The 16,584-nt window shown below is 45.2% G+C and overlaps 1 protein-coding gene across 1 annotated transcript in view; it reads right to left on the bottom strand.

Annotated features, from left to right (window-relative positions):
* Positions 1–1,415: 1,415 nt before the first annotated feature.
* The window catches only part of LOC128716310 (protein O-mannosyl-transferase TMTC2), a 120,341-nt gene continuing 105,172 nt past the window's right edge, over positions 1,416–16,584 (bottom strand). The window contains exons 6-10 of the mRNA XM_053811230.1: positions 10,535–10,779; positions 3,148–3,288; positions 2,949–3,033; positions 1,714–1,871; positions 1,416–1,592 (exon numbers count right to left, since the gene is read on the bottom strand). Of these exons, the coding sequence (XP_053667205.1) occupies positions 1,416–1,592; positions 1,714–1,871; positions 2,949–3,033; positions 3,148–3,288; positions 10,535–10,779 (806 nt within the window). The remainder of the gene's footprint in view (positions 1,593–1,713; positions 1,872–2,948; positions 3,034–3,147; positions 3,289–10,534; positions 10,780–16,584) is intronic.

Genomic DNA, 16,584 nt, shown 5'->3' with positions numbered 1-16,584 from the left:
GTCTGTTTGTACTTCGCCGCTTGTGTGTATTGATATTTCGATTTCATTATCAGTAAATACATACATCTGGCGCAGCGTTCCCTTTTCACCCTGATAGCTGCCAATTGTATTTATGCATTGTAATGAGCATCTCTCGTGGCCACTGATGTGTTGGCATGTGTGTGTGTTTGTGTGTGTGGTGATTGAACGCAACAATGATCGATCGAAAAAGGGGCGCATTTGGCTGCACAAATGGAATCGGATGGATTGCAATGTTTATTTCGTCTGACTGATACACTTTGCCGCACACTTGGTGCAAATAATGATCATAATAAACAAAACCCTGTAATTACAGTTTTACAGTGCGTTGCCCACTTCACGATACGTGGGTGAGGCTACCGCCCATTTATAGCACGTATGACTTGCCTGACGACATGTGGCTTAATGAAGGGTTTGGTTGGTTCACGCTCGGTACTAAATGTGATTTAATGTTAAATACTTGTATTGTTGCCCCTTCGTTTTCGCATCCCCTTTTGTATTTCATTATTTGGTTCAATATTCATCCCTCCGGTTTGTGTTGTTGCTGTTGGCTAGTGTGTGTAGGTTCGTGATGTTTCCAATGTCTGATTATCGTTATATACAGCTCTATGCTTTGTTTTGGTTTGTAGGTTTGGTTGCCTGGCCAGGTTGTAGAATTTTTCGGTTTTGGTTTATAAACTTTCATATGTACAGTACATGATTACTAGGCATGGAGCGCGTGCTGCAATGCTTGACCAATGGTTTGATACAGGATGGGATACGGAAGGGACTAAACTAACTTGCCATAGTAACATATCTTCCACCATGTTTCTGTTTTCGTGTCTTGCAATTAAAAAACGTTGTCCAACCGAACATTTCCTATCTCCATTCGCTTGCCGCGCATAACATAAACGTTTTCATTTCCTAATGTGGTTTGCTTTACGTCTTTAAATATATAAATATTTATACCTTCAACAAAGTTACCAACACAATTGTTCCTAATTTCCATTCCACTGGGCCGGGCCCCTCCGCTTTTTTCCCCGAAGGGTCATCGATTTTGTTCACTAGCTAGCCTACACATTGGTTTTGGTTTTTGCAAGGAGTTAATCCCCGTGTTTCAACAATTCCTTCCAATCATCAACCGTCCACGTTGTACGTTCCCTGTCCGCCTTTTTTATATACATTAAATTTTTACCACCTTAGCTTGCCGCCTTTTCATGGTTCTTTACGTTCTGTTAATACACTACACGGCAGTCTCTGTACAGCGTTTTCAATCAATTCCCAGCGAGCATATTTCACTTCCATCCGGTCGTCGGTCATTCGGTGTCGGCTCGGCACGCGCTTGCAACCCACGGTCCAGTGGGCTGCAATCAACTTCCGGACTTCCGGACACTGCCGGGCCGGTTCGCTGTACCGTCTCAGGATATGGCCGGCACGCCCAGCTTGGCCAGATTCGAAAGCGTGGTCAGATCGTCCGGCTGCAGCCGAAGCGCTTCCCGATAGCTGTTGGCCGCTTCCTGTGTGCGTCCGAGCAGGTGTAGAATTGCTCCCAGGTTGGTATGGGCCCGTGCTTCCTGTGGTCGTAATTTCACAGCCTGAACCAATCAGACCGGACAGCAGAGACGACAGCAGGGAGAAACGAAAAGCAACAGTGGTAATTATTCATCCATTCTTTCGGCTGAAGGTGTTGAGTAGGGATGTGGCGTTCAACCTTACCTGGCGGTACCATCGTTCGGCTTCGAGTTTGCGGTCATGCAACCGGAGACTTGATGCTGCCGCCATTACCAGTGCGTAATCTTCCGGTGCCAGTTCGGCCGCTTTTACCCGATACTGGAACGCTTCCTCCGTTCGCCGCTGGGAGGATAGAAATTCAGCTAAAATTGGAAACATTGGAAAAGGAGCGAATTAAGGCGAGTTCATTTCGCTGGAACCAAATTGAGACGCAAACAGAGCTATGTTTCCGAATAATGGGTCAAGATTCTCCAACAAAACCACTGACATCGGCATGACGTCGTTCTCCACCCCCGGAGCAGACCTTAATTGGATACTTGATAGTTTGCTTCAGACATTCCGATTTTCCCTCTCGTGGCGAGCAATCTATTCAATTATTTTGTCCTTATCTCTCGCACTGCAACCTTCTGCGACGACATGAAAAAAAGGTTTTCCGGGCCGGGCTTGTTACATATGGTTGCGGGAGCATCCTCGAGCAATTCCATCTGTCGAGCAACTGCTTCTTTTACGCTGATTGTTATGATTTTCTTTTGAATTTTTACACCGGGTCCCTCTTTGGTGGGGGGGTTAGGACGGGGTCTCAAAAAACGGAAGCAGCATAACAAGAATGCAAACTCACATTCAGCGGCAAAGTCAAGTTTTGCAGTTGCCGAACAAAGCTTTGCCGCTTCAATTGGAGAGCACGAGCACGTGGTGGGACATGGTCCTCGTGCGGGGAATGTGTCTAACAATAAGGAAAAGCGAACCGTACGCTTTCCTCACTACCCTTGCCCAGTGACAGTGACTAATGATGGCATTGACGTTTGTGCATCGCTTTTGAGAAAGCTTAAAAATAGGAAGACGGGAAAGCGTGGTGGATGCAAAAGGTGCATGACAACGACTTCCAAGAAATCCTGCTGGGAATATAAAACCAGACATCCCGGGTACTGAGGGTGACTTTGTTTCCCTCTCCGCCGAGAAGATGTCTTCCCGGTTTTGCGGGTCAAGATACGATCAAGGCTGCTTCGTTTGTTGCAAAACGGGACCCATTCTGATGGTCGTTTTGTTGGAGTCCTTGCCTTGTAAGACGGATCCTCATACGCGCCAGCTGCGGATCGTTATCCACCCAGTGCTTGTACGTTTTCAATAACTACTTTTTTGCTTTACGACCGCAACTGTCCCCTGCCGGTGCGTTCGCTTATCGATACCGGGTGGTACAATTTGTAGGAACCGGCTCTTACCGTAATGATGGTGTACGCTGGCATCGTTCGGTGCTAACCGTAGTGCCCTCCGGAACCACTGTTCCGCCTCAGATGTTCGGCTGCTCTGTATGGGTGATGAGCGAGAAGGAAAGCGAGGGATGAGTTTGTTTGTGAGTTAAGTATAAGCGGGGTTTGTCATGTTCAAAGTAAGGGGATGCAATGAAGGGAAGATCCTTACGTTTCGTGCCAGCATCGTCCCATACGATAGATGAGCAGCGATGTGGTCCGGTTGAGCTTCGAGGGCCGCCCGTTGAAACCGTTCCGCTTCGCTCCATTGGTTAAGACGGGCGAAGATGTCACCCAAACGGTGGTAGATACCCTGCGCGTAAGAAAAGAATAACAATGGCCCATTTTAGTTAGAGTTCTGCCAGCTGAAAGATGATGCAAATTCGAATAGAATAAGTTTATAAAATAACTACAAATTTGTAACATTGCTAGTTGAATTGCTACAGGTAATATCTTCTTCAATAATGTGAAGCAATCATTATTTCATGTATAAATAACTCTATTCCATTCATATTACCGGATCAAGTTGTTGGGAGGGTGTTCACTTGATCCGAACAGAGATTATCTATTTGACGAAGCTCTTACAATATTCAGTTATGAAACCAACTCATAACCGAAGCATTCATTTGGCATAAAATTTCTCTATCAAGGATTTTCACCTCTTTAAAGCTCTTTGAGTTTTATATTATTAATATAAAATTGCCATTTGAGTTTTGTTGAGCGCTGGTATATAACACATAGCATTCGTGCAACTTCTTGAAAACATATTCAATATCGTCCCAATTTAGTATGTCTCTAAATTACTATTAAGTAACATTAAGTTCTGCATATAGAGAAGAAATGGAGATTCATAGTGATATATTGTTTAATATAATTCGAACAATAGTTATCAACATGCAAACTATATCATTAAATGGGACAAAGGGTCGTCGTTCATCTGGAAAGAATTTTAATAACGCGTTAGTAACGCGTTTCGTAATGGTTAAAAACGAAACGAACACTCATTGTTCAGATAATGTCCACCTTTCGTTTCATCAACTGCATTCTGTCTGCTTTGCATTCAACAACGTGCCGCGGTGAAACCGTTCCGAGAGGACCTCGAAAGCGGAATGAAATGAAAAGCAATTTAGACACACCGAACGCACGGCACACGTACCGAACATTTAGCTACACAGAACCCACTCAACCGCACAATGGGTTTGGCAATATAGCATTTATGTGCGCAATAATTCCGACTCAAGGGACAAAACAACTGCAGCCGTTATATTAAGAGGCTGAACGCATGCCACGACACATTGACGCGCTTCGAGCGGGAGTAGAAAATATGCCAACCATAATCGTAAAAGTGCACAATTGCTTCGTTTGCTTGTGGTCGCGTCTGATGACCGAGTGACGACCTGAAGATGAAAACCGCCGGGTAATAGAATTGAAGACGGGGTACATCTCGGTGTAGGTTGGAAAACATTGAAGGAATCCATTTGTTATCGTCTCTTGAAATAGAGGGAGCGAACTTCGCGTACAAGGCTGCCATATTCAACTGCGGGAATATAAAGATGCAGCAAACATAAACGGGTGAAAGTGACCGGAATGAGTGAAAGAAAAAGTTATTTTTAAATTAGAAATGATTATCCAATTATTTCCGGTGTCTGTTTCATTCCCATTCAACGGTGTCGCTGGACGAAGGTTAAGCGCCTGCTGGGTATGCAAAGTGGGGAAAAAACATGCAAAACATCGACTGCTTGGATCCGGCCACGTTAGGCACTGTAATTTGGTAGCGGTTTTGTGTCCTTGCTTCATCAGTTTTAGTTAACGAGTAAAGTACCACCACAACCGCGGTGTCGCTGCCATTGTCGAGATCGCATTCAGCAAAAATGCATCTAGATGCATTCGGAGGATATTAGTGTGGTGAAATGTTCGGTACTAGCAGCAACCGTAAAATTTAATTTCAATTCTTTTTTAAGATTCCCATTGCAGCGACAAATGGTACATTTCCTGCATCGAAAATGTAGCCGAAACTTCTTCTCGCTTTTTAAAAGCATTTCATTCCGGTGCCCCATTAACGGCAGACAAATTTGCACGCTGGAGAAAAGTTTTGCGGTTGAATGTTCTTCCAACAGTTTGGCAGATGCATTTTCTTAACACACATGCACAATTTTTGGGATGAAATCCATTTCAAGTATTTTGCGGGGGGAAATTTCTATTTGGTACATACCATTAAAAAAACCCAGAAGACCCGGAAAACAGGATTTTTCTTCATTTTCCTCCCATTCAATTTTCGCATTTTCCAACCGAATGCTTCCACTTAAAATGGGACAATTTAATTGATTATTTTATTTTATTCGAAATCATATAAAATTTAATAGGGCAATTCGGTATCATCCGAGATGATGGTGCACATGGAGTGAAAATGACTTCAGCTTCACCTCACCTCCCCCTTCTAGATCGTGAACGCCGTGTTGGGTTGATAGCGAACGCAAACGGCAAGATGGAATTGGAAGAACGACACAAAAAAAAGACGAGGCAAGAAAAAAAAACGTGAGTCAATTTCCTGCCATAAACATATCTTTATCGAGCACCGGGCTACCTTCTGGTGTTGCTGCGTGTTCCAGAGCGTTCCGAGGACATTTGGCGATGACCGACCGACCGACCGAACTCGCTCGGTATCAGGTAGAGCGGCTATTAACCCGACGATGAAGGGAAGGTATCGAAAATGGCCAAATAGATAAACGTTTATTACGGTGTGAATTGAATTGGTGGAAAAGATTTAAACCGCTGGCCATCCGCAGCAATCACTCGCTCGATTTGGAGCACTGTTTCTTTCGTCCCGACGGTAAGGGGAAACTTGTTCGTATACATAAAATAATAGAGGCAGAGAACCAATAAGCTATTAACAAACAGCGGGAAAGTAACATTCCTTCTTTTAGGTGTCACTCTAAACATAAAGATAAACCGTGAGAGCAACATAAAACGATAGGGTGTGATTAAAACTGTAACGTTTTATGACGCGTTAAATGATTATTGATTAGATAACTCATTTTGTTGATAGCTTTATGAACGAATTTTAGTCGATGGAACAGAGTCGATGGTGGAAAAGTTCTTTCTTGTGGTAATTTTGATCTATTTAACTTCTAAATGTTTTTTCTAAGGCAGTATTACGAAGTTACCTTAAAAATATCATTTTTATATGCCTTTATACTAAAATGCTTTCCACCGAGTTGTGTTTTTTTTTATTGGAAGGAATTAAAGTCTTTCCCTTGAAAAATGTATCAGAAGTCTATTGCCGACATTTGAGGGTTTTTCCTTTTCCCAACAAGGAAGCAACAAGCGTCACGTGAACTTCCTCATTGACCACTTGCATACGCTGTCCCTTTCGTCCCCATTCACTTCATTCACTTATCGACCTTCCACCGAAAGGTTCACAGATGACATGCGCAGCAACGAAAAACATCGAAAAGCTTTAAACTCTGACGGACGAATGTGATTGTAGTGAAGATGTTGTTGTGTAGCTGTTTGTAGTGAAATTAACAAAATTTAAACCATTTTCCTTTTTCCTTCGACTGTAATGGCAATCTTTTCACGTACAATAAAACTACAAAATTGAAGAGAAAGCAAATTGCACGCATTGCGCACAGGAACTAGAAAAGAAAGCACACAACTATTCCTAACCCGGGGTGGGGAAAGATGATGCATTATGCTTCACCGGGCGAAATATCGCTTTCCAGCGCTTGCCAGGAAAATGTGAAGAAACTAATTAAGAATAAACTTGTTTTCATAAATCACATCCCCGCTGGAGCGGGTGTGCGTTGTGCGTTGTGTGTCACTGTCGCGATAGTGCCACTAGAGCGGATGCATCTGTGCGTTAGCGAGGTTGCTTTGAAGTTGCACCGAGCGCAACCAAGATGAAGTTGGATGATTAAGAACAGTCCGAAGATGGTGCCATCGTACTATGGCGAAGTGAACATTCTCTTAATGAAAGTGCTTCGCTTTTTCGTTTGGTCCGAAGGTTCGTTCGTCTGAAGTACCCCCGCCTTTTTGGGACGCAACGCAAGTAGATTGCTACAACGCCGTGCAGGACTTTTGTTTATAATGAGCAAAAAAAAAACAACAACAACACCATAAAGATGACAGAGTTTGTGTGTTCCAAGCATTTTCTTCACTATTTCGCTAATAGGCAATATCGCACGGGAAAGCATTGTCGCCAAGCGTTTGGTCGAGTTCTACTCGAACACAGCACGTGTGCAGCACACCCAGCTTAACAAGCTTCTCCCCCTCCGTTCGGAAGGGTGCGAAAAACCAAACAATATTTTCCAACCAACGCACGGAGGGAAACATGAGCTTTTCCAGTTTATCACAAAGTGTAATCATTTGCAACTTCGTTGTCACAGATTGTGTACAACTTTTTTGCATCGACCGCATTCCCTACTCCTTCCTTCGAGCGCCCTACCTTGCGCAATACGAGATTTTCATTCGGCTGCTGTTGTTGCTGCCGCACATTGTTGGTGTGAGGAAAAAGTTGCCCGTCTTGCCTCATTTTGTTTTTCACCCTTACCAACACGGGCTTTTACGGGTGCCGGTGTGAGAACACATTGGAAACATGTGAAGGTGCCGTAGATAAAAAAAAAGAACGCTTAAAGTTGGCCGGAAACATTTTGCATTTTGTTCCGCTTGCGCAACCGGAAAAGTCGTCCTTTAGCATCAACACCAACACGCAAAGTCGAAAACGGCGCTGGGAGGACACATTGGCGTCACAGTACTCCCGCACATGCACACTGGGATGGAAAACTTTCACTTGTTGGATTTGCGTAAACAAATCGGTACGGGTTTGTAAATATTTTAATACTTTCCGAATACCTTTCGGGTGGATGTGGAATGAAGCTTAGGCAGGCGAGAGAAAACAAAAACGAAGCACGGTGAGATTAAATTCGTTCAGTTCACTTTATTTCCCACAAAAACCAGTCTCCCGGTTTAAGGTGTTTTCATTTTCCGCCGGATTCGTCGACTGGTTTATTATTGTGCGGATAATGGGTGGAGAAGGAATAATGGAAATCGTGGTGGGAAAAAAAAGTGACATTTTTTTGTACCTTCTGGTGCCATCACAGGAACTATTTTGTAAAAGTTTTGTCTCTGAGTGGTTCCTGCAAGTACGAATTAGTGACATATTTGCCACCCAACCGTGTGGATAAATTGTTTCCCTGACAAAACAGTTAATTTGCAATCGTTTGCATGTGGGTTGTGGCTCAGTATGATCAGGGTCATTTCAGTTGGCTTGAATTTTCTGTACTTACTAACGGGATATCAAGTGAGTTGTTTTTTTTTTTTATTTAGTGAACTAACTTCCTTATGAAGCTTACTCCACAAAGTTAAGCTAGAATAAACAAAATATTCATACAAATGTGCTGAATGTGTATGAATGTATCCCCCAAAAACTAAAACACTCCGTTCCGTCTCCATAGATGGAGTTGATTCGCAAAAATCAAGTACAGACTAACACCACACAATACGACGTAATTAACAGTTATTTATGCAGCCTGATGCAGTCACCATACTACCGCCTCCATCCATTGCTATAATAATTTAACGCCAACTAGCCCAAAGCAACAACAACAAAAAATCATCAAGAATGATGTGCCAATAGACCCAAATCCTTTTCATCTAGCAACCCGAAAAACTAACCACTCCTGTGTCCGTGTGCCAAAATCGGCCACACAGCAACGAAGGCCGGAGCTCGTAAAACGTCCGAAAATACTGGCGATCTAATAAAACTAAACTGCACCGAGGCGGATCACCGTGAGTTGTGACCGATTCGGTAGGCTTTTTCCTTTCTCGGCAGGGGCTGTCTTATGTGGCTGTGAGTGAGGACTTTCATCCGTTTCGTTATTTCCACTGTTCCAACGGGCCGTCTTGCCTCGTGTGCAAGCGTGTTTAGAGCGTGGATGTTATAAGACTAATAAAATTTCCAATTTATACAACGTTGGTAATAAAATAAGCATGTGAAGCCTTTCTTTGCCTTCACTCCGCAAGACAACCCCATAAACAGGGAGAAAAAAAAAATAGGAAATTCAAAGCCTACTTGGACATTGTTTTGTTTTGTTTTTTTTTTGTTGTCGTTGGTTTTGGTTTTTCAACAAAGTTTGACGTCCTTTTTTGGTTTTTAAGGGAACGAGAAAACATCACACGTCAATTGCAATCTACGCCGGGAGGTTTTGGGAATGCAGAGACGAAATTTTCCATTTCGACCAGTTAGAATTTTGGACGAACTCCTGTGGCTATGTGTTTGTACAGTGAAAAACGGAAGGGATGGAGACCAAAAGTGCAGATACACCCATACACTCATAGGCCCAATCGACCACGTCTTCACCGTTACGGATTCGAGTCGGAATCACCGCCTGTGACTTACACAGCACGAACAGGAAACACAGCGAACGATCCATTTCAGGCAACCGGAAAACCAACCTGGTATGGATGGATGGTGACCGGGGGGGGTGGAAAATCTTGTGCCGTGTGAATGTGGCTCGCCGCTACGACGAGTTAACGAGGCGAGTTGTGAGGAAAGAAAAACTGGCAGGAACACGTTGATGATGAAAAGCTGCCACGGGGAGGCACATCCGGGCGTGTGGCAGCCGAGGAAAGTGTAAACACTTTTCCCAACCCAATGCCATCGTATGCGAGCAGCCGGACGAAGCTAGGATTGGGTGAGCGTTGGTGCTGAAAGGGTGTCGGTGAAAACTCAACGAAAGAAATAGCGGAAATACGTTCATCCGTTCGTGCAGTCTCGACTCGGCAAAGGGGAACCCGATCCAACGCCTCTCTCGCTGTGTTTCGATTCCGTCGGGGCCACTCGCAGCTACCGTCTTGGTGATGGTTGGCACTGCCAGATGGGGCCCATAACTATAAATATGAAACGTCACCGGCACACGAACGAATGGACGAACGGTCGAACTCCAAACCAATCCAGCCAACCAGCAGACTAGCCAGTCCCAGCACAGCAGGAAAGGTCCAGCCATGCTTTCCCACACCCAGACGGAGCGAGGGTTTTTCCCACGTAAAAGTGTTTATAAAAATCTCTGATATCCGGATTTGCCATTTCCGGTGATAATTTTTCCGTGCGCACGGGCTACCACTTCGGTCGTGGACGGGCAGTGCTGGGACGGTTCTGGTTGCTCACGTTAGCGCCCGGTGAACCGGACAGAGGCGGTCGAATCGGTGTTTTTCGGTTTCCGGCAAGCGCTTTTCGCGCCCGGGCCAAAAAAGGAAATGACGGTGAAACAGAAAAAAAACGGTAAAATCCGAAAAGGAAGGAAATCATTAAAAGCTTTTCAACACTTCCGTTGCCCATTGGGAGACGCAAGATGAAGGGGGTTTGAGCGCGAATGAAGATACATGATAACGATGTTTGGCACGTGACTTTATGAAGCCATAAAGTTTGTCCGAGTTTTGGGAAAGCATCCGAGGGTTTCGGTTTCAGTGTGGCGGATGCCGTACAATCGCTTCGTAGCAGTTGGAAGTCGTGCCTCGACCTCCAGAAATGAATGTAAATGAGTAGAAATCACTGGCCGTACCTGGGGTGGGTATCGTTCCGGCAGTGTGTGCAGCGCCTCCCGGTAGACGGCAAGGGCACGCTGCAGTTTTCCCTGATCGGCGTACAGATTGCCGAGCTGCAGCAGTGCACTGATGCGGGCGTTCTCGTGTGCTGCCCGGTCCCGCAGCCCGGAACCGTCCAGCTTGGTGCCTTCCCGCAGTACGCTGGCCGCTTCCTGGCAGCGGCCCAGTGCTATCAGTGAGGTCCCAAGGTTCAGATAGGCCACTGTGGATAAGAAAGAGAGAGAGAGAGAAAGAGAGCGAACATATATTAGACGCTTTGCGAAGTTTAGGAATGAAGAGCGAGAAATAGGATCGGATTTGAAGGGTCACCGCCGGTTCTTCTTATTCACAGCATGAAATGCACGATTTATGAGCTAAATTAGCTTTCCCATCACGGTTTGAATTGGGTGGTAGGGGAAAGTTTTCATCCAAAGCTCCATCCTTCAAGGGATTTTTTTTTCGTTGAGGAAGAGTTGAGAATTCGATGAATACTAAATGAATTGGAATGCTGTACCGAGCATGCTGGTCCCCCTTCAACTTCCCAGCAAAAACAAGAATTAGGGCGAAAGAGTACTCAGCCTTAGCAGGAAAATGTCCCAACAGGGAGGCTTGTGGTAAAAACGTACAGAGATGCAATAATACTCGGGATAATTGGACATCACTTCCTGATGCCACGTCAACGTCGTAATGAATGAAAAACGGGCATCCCTCTCGAGAGATGCGAGATAACAAATAAAGTTGAAGAATCAAGACTCTTTCCAGCTCATGTCCTTCAGTTCCATTCCGCCCCGGGGTGGAGGAATTCCTGTACCCTATCAACTAGCTTGATGGTGAAATCTTTGACGATGGTTTTGGTTTAATGCTGCATTTGGGTAATGAATGCTACAACACACATACCCACAGGTACCTCATTCTACTATTTTCCTACCGAATGGCTGGCCGTTTATACGTACGAACTTGTCGACACCGCACGGAACATGCAACACCGAAAGCCTCATCCAGCAAGCCTTTTAGCGTGATTTTATGACGAGTGAAATCGTAAAAAAGCGAGCAGCGTGCTTCACCGTGACGAAGGGAACACTCAACCATAGCCTCATTGACGGCACCACAATCTTCGTCGTTCGTCATGCGATGGGGTGGGATCAAGGATTCAAGGATCTCAAATCCGGACAGCGACGAACAACGTCACATCTCCGTGTCGCATCCATTAGGCCGGTGCAGCGTGGGAACGGAGAAGATTCGCAAAGGACAGACAGATTGCCATCCCCGCAACGCAGATAACGCAAGCCAAGTGTCGTCGTTTCAATGTTCTTGCCAGGGTTTTCCCGAAAGAAAATGAAACGAGCGTAGCACTGTTGTGTGGAGCCCGGTTGTTTTCGTTCGCTTTTTCCCGTTTTAGAAACTAACCCAAGCGTTGATGGTACCGCCGAGGAAAGGCTATAGTGTTGCAAGTGGTGTAATCATAATTACTATGAAATATTAAATGAGGAATGTGGTACCCGGCCGGTGAAAGATTTTCCTTTCATGTTTTTGCTCTTGCCAGCATAGGCTAAAACATGGCTTGGGCGTGTTCTACCACTCGTGTGTCTCGGTGCGTTTTTAAGGCTTACAGCCGAGAACGGATGGGTCGGATGCGGTGGGAACGTGTGGATAATCAAGAAGAAATGATGTCCTCCTTCCATGGTAGCACTAGATATCGCTACCAGCTTATGTTCCCACGTTCATACGGTGGGACAGCAGGGACAGCAGGAGCTTGCGCTGCCAAAGCGAAATGAGCAAGAAAGGAAGAAAAAAAACCTACGAGCACGAGGAAAATGGCAAGCAAAAATGAGGTGAGCAAAGTAAGTAAAATCGCTGAAATCAAGCCATAGCCACGGCTTCATGATAAAAGAGCACACAAAGTGTCAAGTATCTTATGAATATTAGAGCGCGTTTTTGATCAACGGCAAGCTGCTGGGCAGGGATAGATCCCCATCAGCTCGAGAGACTCGAGAGCGGCATGCTTGACATGAACGTAGCTTTCGTGTGATTACTTTCAGCCGAGGAGTTTGTCTGTGCTGCAGGCCGCTTTTGACGTACGTCCGTTAGTGGATTTCTATGTGTCAAAAGGAAAGATGCGGATGAGAGCATTCGAACGGGGGGGTGAAAGGTCATTAAATTTACAGATACAAAACAATCTGAAATTTAAACATTTCGTTACATGCTGATGATCCGGTGCATTATGAAGGCGTTTTATTTTTTTTTTTTGTTATGGTTGATAGTGTGAAAGGATGAGGTTTTCAGAAATACTAAAGAGATGGAATAGTAGGCCCAGATTTTTGAATGGATTGAATATATATATATGGCGACTACGCAAGATGGTAGTTTTGAATAAGAATCGTGTTGATTGAAAACATCCTGTACGAGGGTCTCAAATAAGGGATGTATCCTTCTGTTACATTCATAAGGACTGAAGTTGCAATATGGTGACTCCAATGAGAATTTGTAATTCTGTACCTAGTAAACACAGATCAGATCTCAAAGGATCCCCAACTCCATACTTGACTTGAAAGTCCCGCACTCCAGGCTAGTGTGATAAAAATAAAATAAATATTGATATTGATAATGAAATTAAACTGTTTCAGCCTGATACTTCATCTAGTAATATTTGTATAGCTTTTACATTGTTATTCGATTGTTTAAATTTTATACATAATACAATAATATGTAAAGTTACGGTTGAATTTTCGAATGAAATGCTGAATTTGAATGTGACTTTCTTTCACACACATTCGCAAACCGCACAACTTTATGCACCCATTGTACCACTCAACAATGGAATTGACGAACTGTGTACAGCATGATTTGTGTAGTATTTTTCTCCATACCGGCATAAAGCATCACACCGAGCAGATCAGAACATTCTTCAGAAACGATGATGTTGAGGGCAAGAAAAAAGGAAAATCAACCGTGCTCCGATAAAACGGCATACCTTAGCACGGATCTCCTTTATGTTCACCGACCGCACAATGATTGTTAAATGATCTGTGCGAAATGAACAAAAAGGAAGGACTAGGGAATCGAGTTACAGGATATATATTATTCCTCCCGGAGTTTGCGTTACCACGGCCTGCCACAAGACTGATGATACGTTCTACTAGCTTTTCCAGCCAATTGCATCTATGCGGGCGCCACCATTCTCGGGATGGACGGCAATAGACGGCAAACACCGAAAGCCGGTCCGATACACGGTGAGGCCAGTTAGCTCGCATGGATAACCTCAACAACACCCGAAGAACACAGAGAAGCACCAGAACCAAGTGGGTGTGTGTGTATGAGAATTTTTACTTTTTTATACGCGTTGCTGGAACTCCCAGTTCCAACCAGACCAGGCAACGATGACAAAGTTCATCGCTTTCAATTTCTTTTCAACCTGCGAAAAAGGAAGGCGATCCATCTCCTCCCACGGGGAAAACAAATTCTTTCGCTCACTGCGCAGAAAGGTGGAGGAATTCCGAGATGCTAGTAGTAGTAGTAGTAGTGGTAGTGGTAGCCGTAGTGTGCGTGTACCACCTGTATGTCCACGGTGGCAAGCAGCAGTCCTAGGGCGATGGTGGTAACGCATGTTGCCGCACCCAAGCTTATCAGTAAATCTGATCACGTCCCACAGGGTCACGAAGCGTCGGAAGGAAGCGAAAGACGCCCAAAGTCTGAACTTCCTTAACGATGTCTTGCAGACATTGTTGGCACGGGAACGTTGTACGGGATTGACGCAGCTTTGCTTCTCCGGGATGGGAAGAAAGACAGCGCGGACCCTGTTACTCGCTGATCACTTGTTCATATTTGCTCTCTTCCTGCGCACTCGTCCCGTCAAATGGGATGCCTCGGCCTGGTACGGTTTGCACCCCTTCCCTGACGTCGACTCAGTCACATCTTCCCGCAGGAAACGATCCACCAAGTCACAGTCATCATTCAAACACACTGCAGTGGAGAACACACATCAGCAGTCGTGCTATCATAAATATTAAAGTCTATCCTTCGGTTAGCGTCTCTGCCGGTTGGTCCGCACTGGGTGACATTCCCGGTCTTTCAGCAGCAAAAAAAAGAAGTGCATCGTACGGGCTCGTTTATTCGCCGTTTATGCAATGCATTCCCCCCCCCCCCCCCCCCCTCCCCCCGTCCTAGTGTTGGACGTGCTCCCGGGTGGGACCGTGCTATTGTAGCGTTTGGTACGTTCCTTTGGTCGGCATCAGGCTCATTTTGCAACGGTCCGGAGCAGTGGCCCTTCGGAGTTTTTGCACCGGAATGATTAAATTCCCAACGGTGAAACCGTCTGCAAACCGTGTCGTCAGTCCGACGTATGAACGACCTTTTCTGCTACTGGCCACTATTGGCCTCGAGGAACGTTGAGGTAGCAGGAGGAGTGTGTCAGATGGAGAGCTTCAGAAGAAAAACTCCCGTCAGTGGGGGGGGGGCAAAAAAAAATTCCCGTCACACGGACACGGAAAGTGGACACTGTCACATTCGAGTTTTGCTTCGTATCAGTTTTCGCAGCGCTGTGACACTGCCACCAGGGAAAACTTTCAGGGGAGCAAAGGGACAAAACAAAAAACTCAACCCCTAAGCAGCTTCGAAACAAACTCACAACGTGTGAGCGGCAGAGAAGGGTTGTGGGTGTGGGCGAGGAGGAAGCAGGCGGTCCGAAACGTCCTGTCCGGTTGAGTCCGACGTGGAAACTCAAGCACACGAGCGAGCGTACATCGGAAAAGCAAAGTTGAATTATCATCTATTTCACAAAATTGGAAGTAATGGTGCGGAAAAATCATTTATATTTTCCACCCCTTCGGTGTAGGTACGTGTGTCGGACGGGAGGCGTTTGTGTCATGTGTTTTCTTTGTTTGTGTACACGGGACGGGGTTTGTGTGGAGGACGAAGTTCTAAAAATCATATCACATATGGTGTGGTTTGTTGACTTGCGAACGAGAACTGCAGCACACATACAGTAAGGCCTTGCTCTTTCGCTCGTTCCATCCCCCCAACATGGCACAGCTTGTGATCAGTCGGGAGGAAACGATGGAGAAATTAAATTTTGTGGATCAGCTGAAATTGGAATTATTGCCCAGCCAATCATCGGGAGCCCGTCGGCGGGAGTCCGGCACAAATTTGCCGGATGTATCGAATTTAGACGGGGAACCGATTCCTGCCGTAAGAAGGATACGATCGGTTTATGGAATCACGCCCCGCAACATTCCCAGCTGGGCAAAGAGACAGCATCAGTGGAGTGCAATAAAACAATTAGCCTCACAGGACGTGACGGTGTAGCACTAATTCACCGTCCCACAAGTGTACATCCAGAAACATTTAGCAAACATGTGAGGTGCAAATTTTCACCGTTATCAATGTGGTGCGTTTTTCCAGCGGAAATTCTTCACAAAACGCAAAAGTTCTCGGCAGTCCGGTGGAAAATGTTTTGGACGGGAAATTTCCTTTCCCCCCTTTTTTTTGCGTGGAGGATTGCAACAAAACAGTAGTAAATTTGTCTATGTGTGTGTGTGTGTGTGTGTGTTACAGTGGTGTATTATTTTCCTCACCACAGAGTACTTTTTGGGCTTTGTTTTGCTCCGCAGTTGGCCCATCTTCCGGATGGTAATGTACCTCTTTTGTACCGAACGAAAACATCCAAGCGCACAATAGTTGGCACATTCTCTCACATTATGAGGGAGGAACAATTTTAGGGCACCGAGCTGCTAGTGTTGGGGCTTAGGTTGGGTAAATAATTCATAGCGCACACAGTAAATTAAGCAGCTTTCAACTTTCCTATAACGGCTTCCGATAGCAAGTAGCGCTGGAGAAAGTTTTTCTATTCATTCGGTGAGAATGCGAAGGAAACAACACTCGAATCGATCCGTACGTACATACATGCATGGTTTACACACTTCAGGACATGGTGAATCCTCTTAATGGGAGCTTATCATGTAAAAAAAAGTTTGCTGCTTTTGTTTCACCCTTCGAAAAAAGGTTGTGCGGTTCGGTGAGAACCCATCACGTC

The sequence above is a fragment of the Anopheles marshallii genome, chromosome 3 (assembly GCF_943734725.1).
Source record: "Anopheles marshallii chromosome 3, idAnoMarsDA_429_01, whole genome shotgun sequence".
NCBI classification, from domain to species: Eukaryota; Metazoa; Arthropoda; class Insecta; order Diptera; family Culicidae; genus Anopheles; species Anopheles marshallii.
The sequence above is the reverse complement of the archived record's forward strand: the minus strand, read 5'-3'. Positions and strand labels throughout refer to the sequence as shown.